This window comes from Panthera pardus, unplaced genomic scaffold (assembly GCF_024362965.1).
Source record: "Panthera pardus isolate Hobbes unplaced genomic scaffold, ASM2436296v1 HiC_scaffold_24, whole genome shotgun sequence".
Taxonomy (NCBI): domain Eukaryota; kingdom Metazoa; phylum Chordata; class Mammalia; order Carnivora; family Felidae; genus Panthera; species Panthera pardus.
Genome location: NW_026526810.1, coordinates 43,347,572 through 43,361,889, shown reverse-complemented (window position 1 = coordinate 43,361,889; position 14,318 = coordinate 43,347,572). Strand labels below are relative to the sequence as shown.

Genomic DNA, 14,318 nt, shown 5'->3' with positions numbered 1-14,318 from the left:
GATCTAGGCAGTTCATCTCTCCATGTCTGCAACACTGCTATTCTCCAAAGCACATGTGAATGTCTACTCCTGTGCAAAACCTACAAAAAAATCATCCTCAGGCACCTGGCGGCTCTCCATGCTTGCACAATAATGGGAACTTTAGTATCTCACACCACATCATGGTCTCACTATGTTTACAGGGCTTTGCCTTTTGGAAAGTAAAAACTGCATCACAGTCTGCTCAGATTCCTAGTAGATAGCTTGAGAAACACAATTCCTATCATATAACATATTCAAAAGAGACAGATCAAATTGATGAATGGATGGATGGACTGATCCAATTGGTTATTCCCTACTTTGGTGCAGAGACACCAAGGGATATATCTTGTATATGTCAAGAGACATGAGCATTTCAAAATATAATTTTAATATACTTTAACTATTAATGGCATGGATGAGACACATTAAAAATTAGTATATTCTAAGCCAAGGGTTTGGAATTATGTTCCTTATCATTTAAATGAACCTATGTATCTTTTTTCAACCATTTTTCTCATTTCCAGTTTTCTCAATTTACAAATTAGGAAATAGTTCATTTAGTTTAGTTTAGTTTCTTTTTTTTTAATTTTTAAGTAGCCTCTGTGCCCAACATGGATGGGGCTTGAACTCATGACCCCAAGATCAAGAGTCATATGCTTCACTGACTGAGCCAGCCAGGTGCTTCCAGTTTATCGAATTATTAAATTCTAAGATAAACCAGTTTTATTCTGTATTGTAAAATAATTTCAATTGAAAATTTTGGATTTTTCTTCGATGACTTCCATGGAGTATGCTTAGTAGCTTAGTAAGACACATTTTTCATTTAATCAGCCAACAAATTGACTCTATGCCAGGCCTGGAACTAAGCTTGTAGGACATATAGATAAAAGTGAAAAAATAGGACAAGAAAATCTTTTTCTAATGGAAGAGACAATTGCAATAAGATAATTTACTACATAGCCTGGGAAGTGCTATGACAGAAGTATACACAAAGTGGGTGGAACACAGAGGAAGTAACAAACACAAGAGATCCAAGAAAGGAACTCCTTGAATTAGTTGGAGGTTACTAATTAGGTTTTTATCTCTCTGTGCATAAAAGAGGGGAGGGGCAGAAACAAGGAAAGCCTCAGAATGTAGAAGAATCAATCCCTTTCCTGAAGTCAGTAGTTCTCAGCAGGGTTGGTACTGCCCCCCTGGGGGAAGGCTTTGGAAACTGCTGGGCCAAGGAACACCGGTTTTCCCCAATGATTATGGAGACACTGGCATTTAGTGGTCAGGGACTAGAAATGCCAGATGCCTTGCAGTGTTCAGGATAGTCCTTCACAGTGAAAAATTGTCCTGACATTTCACATGTTTTTCACATATTCCAATGGACATTTATGAAAGTAAAAGCCCTGTGTGTAATTTCCTGAGCCCAGAATCTAACTAGTTTACACAGACCTTTCAAAGTTTTAATATACCCCCAAATTTTTAAGAAGGCCTTTAACCCTGTATAAGAAGTGGCCAAATTTTTCTGCTGCTGTTGTCCATATCTTTGCCAATAAAATCCATTTGAACACCCATGTCACTGACAACACTACCACATGTGTGTGGGAGTCTGCATTAACAGCAATGGGATGTGTCCAGGCCAGCATTTTTATTATATATTTTAGTGTGGTCATGCCCAAACTTTTACCTACTGAGATCCATATTATTTCATTATAAATTACTTATTCTTTTGATTTTTCCTTTAAATTGTAGAGTGGTCATATTACTTAAGAACTTCATTTAGGCTTATAAGGGGGCATCACATACTATTGGCTATGTAGTCTGTGCTAGGATTGAGAGAGTTGAAAACCATAATACTTAAACTTTTTCTAAGATTCCAAAACCGACCTCATTCAGATGAAAAGAAACATAGGAGGCTGGAAAAATGTCCACCATTACCATGCTCTTACGTATATTCCGCTAGGGAGCACTTTTATGTTGCCCCCAGATAAGCAGGGCTGCCTGGCTGGCAGACAGGTGTTCCAGAATATATATAAAAGGCCCATGTTCACCTGTAATGGGTAAAAGATTTTTTAAAAAAAGGTAACAACTCTTCTTTGAACTGTCTCCATTTCTTGTAGCTTATTCTTGAAAATGAAGTACTCTGCCTTGTTTTGTTTTTTTGTTTGTTTGTTTGTTTGTTTGTTTGCCTTCAAAGATCTGTCAGCATTAATTTTTTCTGGTGGCTCTCTAGACAGATAAATTACTCTTAAACTGAATAGATAAATTTGAAGAAATGCCTCTGAATTAACACTTTAGGAAAAAAATCATCCCTATAATGATCTTTTCCATTCTCTTCCTACCTAGAGACCATTAACAGATTGTTTAGCATTTCTTCCATTCTGCCTTATAGACTAGTTCTTTAATACATGTCTGCCACTGTCATTTATCGTTCATCTGCTCACTCAGGCAACAAACATTTAATGAGCACCCATCATGCCCCACGTGGTGCATTAGCAGCTAGGAGCACAAGATTAATAAGTTCCAACTTTTGCCCTCAAGGAGTTTAGAGAGGTGGGAAAGAAAGCAAATAACAAACAATTAGAGTGCCAGATGATATACACTATTTTAGAAGGATATACAAGAAGTGTAAAAAGTGATGTAATTGAAAATTCCAGTACCTTCCATTGAACTTTAGATATAATAAGTACTAAATGAGAGATTTTGTGTGAAATTAATTCAAATTGTACCAAGACTAAAAATTGGACAGATACACTGATGAGTTAAAATGGAAAATAAAGCTCCTGCCAGAATGTCACAATGACATTCTTATTGAATGGGATATTCCAATGGCATGTGGAGATGAATGGATAATTTTTTTTTTCTTCAGCCACCATTCTTCAGCCAGATTGTCTTGGCATGTGCCAGACACTGTGCTATCTGCTGAGAATACAAAGCTGAATAAATCCCTGCTTTTTATCTCAAGGAGTTTAGTTGTACCGAAATTTCTAGAACTAGGGATGCACATCCATATTGGCTAAAGGGATTGGATTTGATGGAGGAACTAATATCACACCAAGTCCCAGGCTCAGGGATCAAATCAATGGGGAGGAGGCTGACCCGGTTGAGCAGGTTGTAAATAGAATTCCTAGTTAGCAGCATAAGGGCTACCGGCTACAAGAGATCACGAATGAGCCAGAAGTCCAGAGAGAGGCAGATAAGTCAGAACCCAGCCTGTGAATCCAAATACTGAGGAAATATGTTTGATGCAGCAGTTCCTTAAATATTCTCATGGAGAAGGTGTAGCAGCATGAGGAATAAGAAGACAAGTTTTAGGCAAGGCTTGGGGCTCTCTAAAAATATCAGATGATTGAAATTAGATCATGACAAAATGACTAGTGATGAGCCAAACAATAAGCCATAAGGAAAGAGAAGATTTCTGGATGGTTACAAACTAGATCCATTCATGTGTCTATTTTTAAATGTTTGCAACCTGCTGTGTATAACATACGGTCCTAGGATGATGATGCTTAGAAAACACAATTTCAGTGAATATTCAAGAATATGTATATCTGGCTGCTAAAGAAATGCAATCAGCTGATTTTCCTTGTTTCCTCTTTCTCTTACTAATTAGGAGTTGGCTGAATCTTTAGTGCAAGCTTTTCCATGGCCCATCCATTTATCCATCCACTCAATAAATACTTATTACCAGCTACTAGGTAAAGGACCATCCAACGGGATGGGAGGAAAAAAGATAAATAGACCCGACCTCTGTCCTTGAGGGGTCAGCGTTGGGAGACCAGTCTGAGCTCCGGAGAACAATAGTACAAAACACATCGATTTCAGCGACAGAATCTAGATCACTTTTTCTTTGTCAATAAATTTAAATGGGTATGCAGACAATAATCAATAAAGTGGTGCCTGCACAACTGTTACCAAGGAAATATTTAAGTCAATTCCTTGATGCTACTGTCTCTGTGCAGTCGGGCCAGGTTGGCATTCTGATTGCTCATGAGGAAAAAAGACGATGAAATACTCTAGTTCATATGCCAAGATGAAAATCATCAATCTCAATCTCTGTGAAAGATGAAACTACTTTTGGAAAAAGAACAGTGAACTCTATCAGTCTTTCTAAGGCAATGCAATCTTTAAGATGATACAGAGAGGGCAGACACAGTGGAGAAGTTCATAAGAATTTATATGGGGGAAAAGGGAAGTGATGAAATTTCTCCATCAATTTTACAGGAAGCTAAAAATAATACAGGACATATATTAAACCCAAATGACAACCATGTTTTTCGAAAGGTATATAATGTATTCTAGGTGCTAAATAATTTAATCACTTATCACAAATAAATTCATCTTCATCTAACATATGAATACCTTGATATTTATGTAAGATTTTCTATTACATAATTCAAATTAATCTATAAAAATGAAATTTTATATTTCCTCTTCTCCTCCTCCCCTAACTGCCAACCCATACCCCTTTCAACTAATATGTTTATGCCAAATTTTTTTAAAATATTTTACTTTTAAGTAATCGCTACACCCAACGTGGGGCTTGAACTACAACCCCAAGATCAAGAGTTGCATGTTCTACTGACTGAGCCAGCCAGGAGTCCCTGTATATGCTAATTTTTTTTTCTAGCATTTACCAGTTGGCATTTCTAGTTCCCAGATATAAAACCTTCTGTTTTTTAACCACTAAAACTTAGGTAAATTTATATTCCAAATGAAAGTCTTTAGCATTAAGTATGTCTTTAATGGAATAGCTTAGAGTGCCATACCGAAAGGTTAGTAGAAATTAGGTGTTTTATATTTTCTGATGAATTTCTTCATGAGATTCTTCCCATGTTGTTTTGCCAAATATCTGAGTTTTGCTACCTTGTGACCCCCCCAACCCAGGTAATACCTATCTCTATAACTGTCCTACAGGAAGCACTTGGTAAATACTTGCCAAGTTTAGAGGCAGTGAAGGAGAATTGTGGTTAATTGGGACAAAGAGCCTACATTTTGAAACCAGACTGCTTGGTTTTGACTCCTGGTTCTGTCATTTGCTGGTAATGAGAACTTGGGCAAGATATTTAACTTCTTTATATATTTTTTTCATCAGTAAAATGGGGATAATGATACTACCTATCCCCACAGAACTGTTGCCTGGATCAGATAATTTAAGGTATGTGAAGCACTAAGAACACAGTAAGCTATTAATGTTAGTTGTTCGTCATGTCATTATTATTGTCCTTATTCTGGAAGGCTGAGACTTAGAAAAGGAAGGCATTGGCACAGTGTGATTCAAAGAGGACACAGATGTTTTCCAAAGCAGAAATTAAAGGCCTGTGGGTTTCTCTCTGATGTCCAGGCTCCTCATTCACACATGTATTAATCAGATGATTCTTGGGAGGAAGAAAAAGGCATACGTGTCTCTAGTACTCTTAGCAAACAGCTACCATCTCCCACTCCAACTTTTGACTTAGTTAAATCATGTTCATCTTTCAGGTCTTGGATTAGGCATCTTTTTTTTTCTAAGAAGCCTTTAAAACCTCAAAGACTGGGTTTGAGGCCTCTCTGATGTGCTCCTGCAGGCTCCTGTGGCCTTGGACACACTTCATGGCTACCCTGATGTTAGTTTGTGTCTTCAACTGGAGATTTTCAATTGATTCACTGTGGCACCCCTTACTCTTAGATCGGTACATAGAGACATAGAGGAGTGATACAGAGGAGATATGCATGGAAGCTTTATTCAAAGTTTTGGAGACAGCACAGTGTGCCATGTGGAATATCAGGTTACCCACCCTGAATAACCAAAAGCTTATCACATCTGCCTTCTTTGCTTAATCCACCCAAGGGCTATGGTTGGGGTACTTTCATGCAGAAAATAACAAGGAGGATCTCTGAAGCATTTATTTAATATATTAAATAAATATATTATATATGCATATATATGCTTTTTATTATATATGCATACATATGCTTGTTTATGAATAATATACATGCTATTAGTATATCAACATTATGTGTATTGTACGAAATACACAAAGCTATAAATTTCAAAAAGAAGTCTTTAACACACACACACAGCACACACACACACACACACACACACACACACACACACACACCTCCTGATAGAGCTTAAGATAAACTTGGCAATGCCACTTACATCTTATTTGCTTAAGCTTGCACTACCAGTATTATCTTCAGTCCATGGTTTCTTGGCAAGAAATTTTTGTCCATTTTCTGAGGGTTAGTTTAGTTAATACTAGAAAATAAAATCTGTGGGTCATCTAGGCAGGGACACTTGAAACTGAACACAGTAGGGACAGCCTTCTGTAAAGTAGGTCTTCCACTCTTCCTTCAGCACACCTGGAATCCCACTTGTGAGTGACACTGCACTACCTGACATAAGAGTCAAGTCAGGATACCCAAGTCAACCCATATATCAAATATTTTTTGTTTGAAAAAACATAAGTATAGACTTTCATAATCTTATTCATCTGTATCTAACCCATCAGCAAATACTGTAAGTTATACTTCAATATACGTTCATAATCTGATCACTTCTTCATCCAAGCCACCATATTTGTTCCAAGCTGCCATCATCTAGGTTATCATAATGGCCTCCCAACTGGTCTCCTTGCTTCTCTCCTTGGTCCTTGAACTGGAGACAACATTAAAATATGTGTCCTTTGTTTGCTCAAATTGTTTCCTATCTCTCTCAGAGAGAAAGCCTAAGACCTTACTATGACACTCAAGGCCTTCAATGATATATCTCCCATTACATTTCTGCTTCTTGCTTATGCTCATCACACAGACCTATCCTAAATGGCTTCTGTAGCCTTAAAGAGGAATGCATTGGCCTTCTCACTTAGCCTGGGGAGTTCACAGAGGGTGAAAGTTGCATTTGCTATTAATAAAGATAGTCAAGAGGCGCCTGGGTGGCTCAGTTGGTTTGAGCATCAGACTTTGGCTCAGGTCATGATCTTGTGGTTCGTGGGGTCAAGCCTGGCATCTGGTTCTGTGCTGACAGCTTAGAACCTGGAGCCTGTGTCTCCCTCTTTCTCTGCCCCTCCCCCACTCATGCTCTGTCTCTGTCTCAAAAATAAATATTAAAAAAAATTTTAATAAAATAAAATAAAGAAAGTCAAGAAAGTTTCCCTGTGAGGTAGTCAACTCTATTTCAAAGCCTTTCCACCACTAGACAGATTTCCTTCTGCGAAATTCAAAAGGCAGAAGGAAACCTGTCCTGATCCAGTCCTTTTGCTGATGGCCACCCGGACTAGAAAACTTTTCTGTTGAATTTATTTACCTTTATTTACCACAAATGCATGGTTTTATTTAAACAAAGAGCACATTTTCATTATTTAATTTTGTAGATAAGTCTTTGAAAATGATGCATGTAATAAAGATTATTTGCAATACCCATATTTGATGCATCATTTTCACAACCCCACAGTTTAACATGAATTTAAATTCAGCCAATAATTTCCAAGTGGCAGTTTTATCTACAAAGCCTCCATTTCTATTTCAACCAATTTATTTGATGGAACAATTTAGAGCACTTGTTTCAACTGATCCAAATAACATTAAAAACAATAAAAGGAAATAACTTTCAAATGCATTTTAATAATAGAAACCATTGCTGTTTTTAAAGCAATGAATCTTAGTTTCAAATGTGAGTGTTAATTCTGCGAATTCCTATTAAACAGATTAAGGAGGAGAGCAATGTAACTTATAAAATGTAAACCCAGATAAAATCCAGCACTCTCCCATAAAATACTGATACACAAATATTAATATCTCAAGTAAAATACATGCTGTGAAATATAACAAGTGAAAACACTGAAAATAAATAAGATACAAAATTGTAAAGTTCAAACACACATTATACTTCAGTTCTCACTTCACTTGATTTCCATTGCTTTGTAGATGCATCTCATGTTCAAATAGTTCAAGAAACCTGGTGATTTTCTATATTATGAGGGCTGAGATGGCAATGATTGAACACTCTGCATTTTCTTTGGTAACAGAAAATATGATTTATGAGAGGAGAATAAAAATCTAAGAAAACCATTCAATAAATTATTTAATTTTCAGATCATGCTGATTTAGAGCAAATTTCCTTCATGCTGCCAGTATGGAAAATGCAGTTGACTGGATTAGAACACAGTGTTTAAGAGAATATCTGGGTTTGCCTCCCCGTTTTTATTTTGTGATTCTAGACAAGGCACATAAACTCTTTTAAGCCCCACTTCATTCAGTTTTGAACAATGGGATCATAATATGAACAATGTCTCAAAGTACAAGATACACACCACCAGTGGCATTCAAGAAAGCTGGCATAGTGATAGACTTTTTTACAAATACTATTTATTTTAATGTGTCTGCGAAAGATACATAATTAATATGTCAAAAAAGATACAGAGGTAATTTTTCAAGATAAGCCTAGGTAGCACCATGGGAATCTCTCTTTTTCAGTGACTAGTTTCTTTTCAGAGCTACTCAGAAACGTCATTTCCCTGAACATGGACACTTAAAAAAATGTAAAACTGTTTACATAAATGGCTCAAATGTTGGAAAGAGAGACAGGGTTCATGTGAATTAGGTGAGAATTAAAGGAAAAAGTGAGTTAACCTTCATAAAGTACTTAGCATAGTGTTGGAGTGTATTAAGAAAACAATAATTGTTGCTGTTTTTCCTTATATTATTGCCATATTGCTATAATGCTAATAAACCCAATATACCCCACTTGGGCATAAAAGAAGTTTATGAATATCTGTTCATAAGAAGGGCTTCATCTGTTAATTTCCAAATGATTTACAAATAAGATGCATTAAGAAATCAAGAAACCAAGAAAGAATAAAAGAAATTGGGGGGTGGGGGGTGGGCAGGTGGATGGGAGCTCACAGAGGACAAATGAGCAAGGACCTGAAAATAAAACAACATAAATCATTTATCATAAGAATATTTGGTGATAGGTGTGGTGACACTGGGTCAAAGTAAATCTGCCTATAAAATTCGAGGAATAATCACACCTGGTGAGTAGTTCCTACACCATTTCCTTAACCTTTGAATTAGAATATCTGAAATAAATAAAATAGCTTTTTCCTTACCTATTTTTAAAATTCCAAGAAGTAATATATTATATACCACATAATAAAGGTCCGAAACTTTTCTTGTAATGTGACTAAGTTCCTCTGAATATTTTAAAACATAGGTGTTTTGTTTTGTTTTGTTTTGTTCCAAAAAGAGAGAAAGAAAGGGAATGTTAATACCCAACATAATATTTCTTGGAAATGTTCCTCTTCAATGCATGTTATATGTTTCCATTAATTTCAATTATGGTTAGTATTTTCCAACAGACCCTACTTCCCAAGAAGATACATGCTCAGCATTTTGGGAATGTCTTATTTCTTTTAAATAAAACTTCCAAATTTCATCCACCAATTATCACAAACTAACTCTAATTTTTTTAACATTGGCAAAGGATCATTCAATAATGATCAATAATATCTTAGATATTAAGACAGTTAATTATCTAACTTAAATTCCAGATGTCTTCAGTCATAATAAGACTAAATTCCATAGTATATTTCCAATACCCAAGAATTAGTTGGGGACAGAACAGGGCCCAATCTAGTGAAACTTCAAATAATGGATAAGCTATGTGACAGCAAAACTTATCAAAAGTTTGACCTTGATAACCTGCCATGAATTTCTCAACAAGAAAAGAGGGCTATGGGCCAAAGGATAAGTTAGACAGTCAAACTTAGGGATAAAGCATATAAATGCCACATAATGACAGTTAACACATGATGAATGATACTAGCTGTCTTTGGGGAGTTGGAAGAAATGTATTAATGACCCTGTGGGTGCTTGCCGAATGAATCAAGAACCCACATGCACTCACTGAAAATTAATTTAGAAAGGAATTTTTCTCTTCTTGCTTGAAAGGTGTAATACAACTACAATTATGTGATATGATCAAAACGGAGCTCCTGCAACTGGGTGAATTTATCAGATAATTAAAACTAATTTCTGGACAACAGACAAACAAATGACTTGAAATTGCCATTGAGCTTTATCAAATTGCTTATTGAATTGACCATCCTCAGTGCCTGTCTTGGCATTAGGAAATATTCTATCTATTTTGATATTTGGCCTTCCAGAAGAAGCCTCTCTCTGCTACATATCCTCTCTCACTACATAATGCTATCCAATCAGTAATCTTATAAAAATAATAAGAACTAAATGTAATATATTTTTAAGAATGACACCTGTCCTAGGATTTAACATTTTAAATATGGTACCATTTCTCTGAGTCCCAAATGAATAAAAAGAAAATCTCTTTTTGAAAGCTAAAAGAAATACCTAATAATTTTTAATAACCTGGAACAAGTAAATTTGTAATGTGTTTTCCCTGAAAAATATATATATTTGATCATAAATTAATTTGTTAAGCAAAAGCTTACTAAGTGAGTTTGAAAATTGTATTTTTACTTTTAAAAATTGTTTTTTATTTATTTTTTTAAGTCACAGTTAATGGACTGAAAAATCAGGTAACATTTTGCAGCAGAAATTGAGATTCAGTTGCTATCCATGAACCATACACATTATCATCATGAAGTTACAATGACAAAATTTGTTATAAAATCAAGTGGTCCACCTATCAATGAGTTTAATTTCAGTTTGTACTACATTTCTGATTTTTAGAAAAGGAAAAGAAACCAGGCACATGGCTATTATCAAGGTATCAAATGAAAACAAATTTAGGATCCATTACTATCAAGGTATTCTTAAAATGTATATCCCATTAAGCTAATAGTGTTAATCCTGTTTTCATTTTTAATTACTTCATTTAAAAACATTTTAATAAACAATATAAATTTTTGTTCTGGGAAGTATTTATTGATTATAACAGAATTTAGAAGTTTTTTAGAAACCTGAGAATTCTAAGAAGAAATTGATAGCAGAATAGGTCAGAAGCAGGGCACTTGGCTCGGTCTTTGCAGAAATGATATATTGTGAACTCATATTCTCAATGCGCTCTAAGTAGTAGAAAAGTTCTGATGAAAGTGCATGTCCATAAATTTTGCACTTACTTTGCAGAGGCAAGGTGTCTGTAGTACAGTGTAACTCTATCTCTTCCCGGGTCCATTCCGTCTCCTGCAGAATCTGTCTCATCTCACAGTGAACATCCTCTGTCATGGACACTGGTTGACCGTTGCCTGCTCTCTTACTCAAGTTCTTCATGTGCTGTTGAACTTCTGCCAAGAGAACAGCTTGTATTGCTTCAGTTACCTATAAAGATTTTTTTTAAATATATTTTTTAATATTATTACAAATGCTTGGGGTCTTATATAAAACTGACTTAAATAGGTTTCACATAAATTGTAATGCTCCATTCCACTATAATTAGCCTCTGAAACCATTGAAATGCAGATACTAAGCACTGGAACCCAAACGGTCACCCTTCAGCAAACATAAGAGATTCTGGATCCTGAGAAACTTAACAGAAGACCATGGGGGTGGGGAAGGGGGGGAATACAGTTATAGAGAGGGAGGGAGGCAAACCATAAGAGACCATAAGAACAAACTGAGGGCTGATGGGGGTGGGGGAAAGGGGAAAGTGAGTGATGGGCATTGAGGAGGGCACCTGTTGGGATGAGCAATGGGTGTTGTATGGAAACCAATTTGACAATAAATCATATTTAATATAAAAAAGTAAAAATAAATTTTTTACATATTGTGAAAAAAATAAATTGCACAGATTTTTAATGGGAAAAAAAAGAGATTCTGAAAGGAAAAGTTGGAAGCAGTTCTTTGTTCTTTCTCCTAAGGTATTTTCATTTCCACCAGAAGGAAAAGAAAATTAATGTGAATGTATTATACTGCTCTTAAAGACAAGTTTAGCTCCTCAAATAATGTCTAGCTCTAAAGCACTGTTTAGCTAAAAACACTTTAACTAGGTTTAATGCAGAAAGCTAAAGGCAAGATTTTAAGAATAAATTTCACTAAACTGTGTATATGTGCACATGGTTTTGCACAGTTTAAAAATACTACAAAGCTTGCCTTCCAGTTATTGTACATGTCCAGCGAAGGATCTGTGATTGGGTGAACCAGGAGGGGAATGCTTGTCACAGGGCATCTAATCCAATGTCTTCATTTTTTTTCAATGAAAACCCTGAGACATGACATCCCAAGTTCCACAAAGATATGGTGGACAGGTCTTCTGACCCCTAATTCTGCATCCTTTGTAGTATATGTCCTCCCAAGGTTCTATACTCTCACTCCTCAGTAAAAAGCCAGTGACAATTGTACCTTGGCCTCTTCCTGGCAAGATAGGAGACAAGGTCCAGCAGTTAGGTAGAACTCAAGGAAAGCCAAGAGCTGAGTCAGTGAGAGAATAGGAAGGACATCGCTGACCTAGGTGACCCTGGGACACTTTCCCATTATCTTCCTCTGGCTGACAGTTAAACCTTTCCTACAGCCACACCCCAATGCCTGCTCCTCTTCCCCTCAAAAGCCTGACCTCTGTCAAGATTACTCATCCACCATTGCCACTATCCCCTCTGCATTATCCCCAGTCTACCCACAGGATGCCTAGAGCTAGGGCTTTGGGACAGCACCAACTGAGCCTACTGATCTGGAGATGCCAACACCAAAAGCAGAAAAGGCATTCATCTAAATATTTGTTCAGTCTCTTGTAAGTGCTGTGGTAGCATATGCTATCTCCAGGCTCCAGGGACACTCAGAGAACTTATGCTGATGGCACATGTTCACCGAACTGCCAGGGCAGGATAAAGGCACTTGACTTTTAAATATAGGGAGCTACACAAAAGTCTCAGGGCAGCTTCCTGATCCCTGACCACCTCCCCCCCTCACCCTCCCCCCCGTTCTTGTCTCCTCAAATGCTCATACTCAAATGCTTGGTCAGGTTGTGGAAAAAAAGGCTAATGACAGATGTGATTTTACTATTGCCTATCAAGGCTACTAATACTGCAGTAACTCCTGTCACAGTATAGCCTGTGACATGATGCTTGCTCATGCACATATCATGTGACGAAATACTCAACATGGTGATAGCCATTGCACACCATGGTTTCAGCATGCAGTTCTGTATATCACAATACTGGTGAGCCATGGCTGTTAATATCTACCGTGTGATGAGATATATATTAACTATTAGATATGATATTTACTAACATATTATTCCATATTATATTAAGAGAACCATGCTTATTAGGTATGTCATATGATGGGACAGACAATTATTGGTGAACAGTTTTACATCACTGAATTTATTTCGTTTTAACTCTGTCACACATTTTATTTGACAGCACTGCCTCCAAGATGTGGCAGAAAGAGCTCTGAATCAGAAGTAAGAAAGCCCGAGTTTCTGATCCAACTATGACAATTATCACAAAGGCAACTTTTGCCAAGTCATGTAGTACTCTGGGACTTCATGTGCTCATTTATAAAACAAAGACTGTGATGGTGGGTGAGGCTATGATGAGAGCTTTCAATAACTGAAACCTGTATGGAATTTGCTTCTGTCTCCACCTATAAATCAGGAGGATACTGAAGGATATCCTGGAATAGATCTGGATTGTGGTCTATCCTTCAGAATGGGCAGTGTGGCCACATGCTCCCATGGGATCATGTCTCCCTTCTCACACTGGGATTACCATCTCTGAGGAGCACTTACAATTGCAGTTAGAATGTCCTATACACTGGATATAATATCCTATCACAACTTGGGTCAATATTCTTTCCTAAAAATATACAGGGATGTATGCAATTTCACTGAATGTTCCTAATTACTTTATATAGATTTATATATCATGACCATATTTTTTAACTATTTAATTTGGGGGCTTTTTGACATATTTGTCACTACCAATGCATGTTGCAAGAGTAAAGAGTATGAGTATCATTGAATAATAAGAGGAAGCATAAATAATCGAATAAAACATATTAAACCATAATCAGTAGGATACTCAGAACCATAAAACTTAAAAGTGAATACTGAATGGTGTACACCCAATTAGAAACAAACTCAAACACACACTTTGTGCTCAGTGTGAAATCAATACTCAGCATGCCTCCAATCCACAGACAGATGGTACATCTTATAAGCATGTAATAATGTTATCACAGTATCTGGTATACAGTGGGTACTAAATAAATGCCAATGGAATTGAAATAGATTCTATATTCAAAAGTAGAAAGTGTGGAAAGTAGGCTTTATTGATAATTTCTGACTATCAATACTTAAATCCCTCTAGTATATAAATATAGTAGATACATTTTATAAATAGTAAAGA

The 14,318-nt window shown here is 36.4% G+C and overlaps 1 protein-coding gene across 4 annotated transcripts in view; it reads right to left on the bottom strand.

Annotated features, from left to right (window-relative positions):
• WDR72 (WD repeat domain 72) overlaps positions 1-14,318 on the bottom strand; it is a 229,192-nt gene that overhangs the window by 66,495 nt on the left and 148,379 nt on the right. For all 4 annotated transcript variants that reach the window (XM_053889052.1, XM_019442070.2, XM_019442069.2 and 1 more), the window contains exon 18: positions 11,094-11,292. In XM_053889052.1, the coding sequence (XP_053745027.1) occupies positions 11,094-11,292 (199 nt within the window). The remainder of the gene's footprint in view (positions 1-11,093; positions 11,293-14,318) is intronic.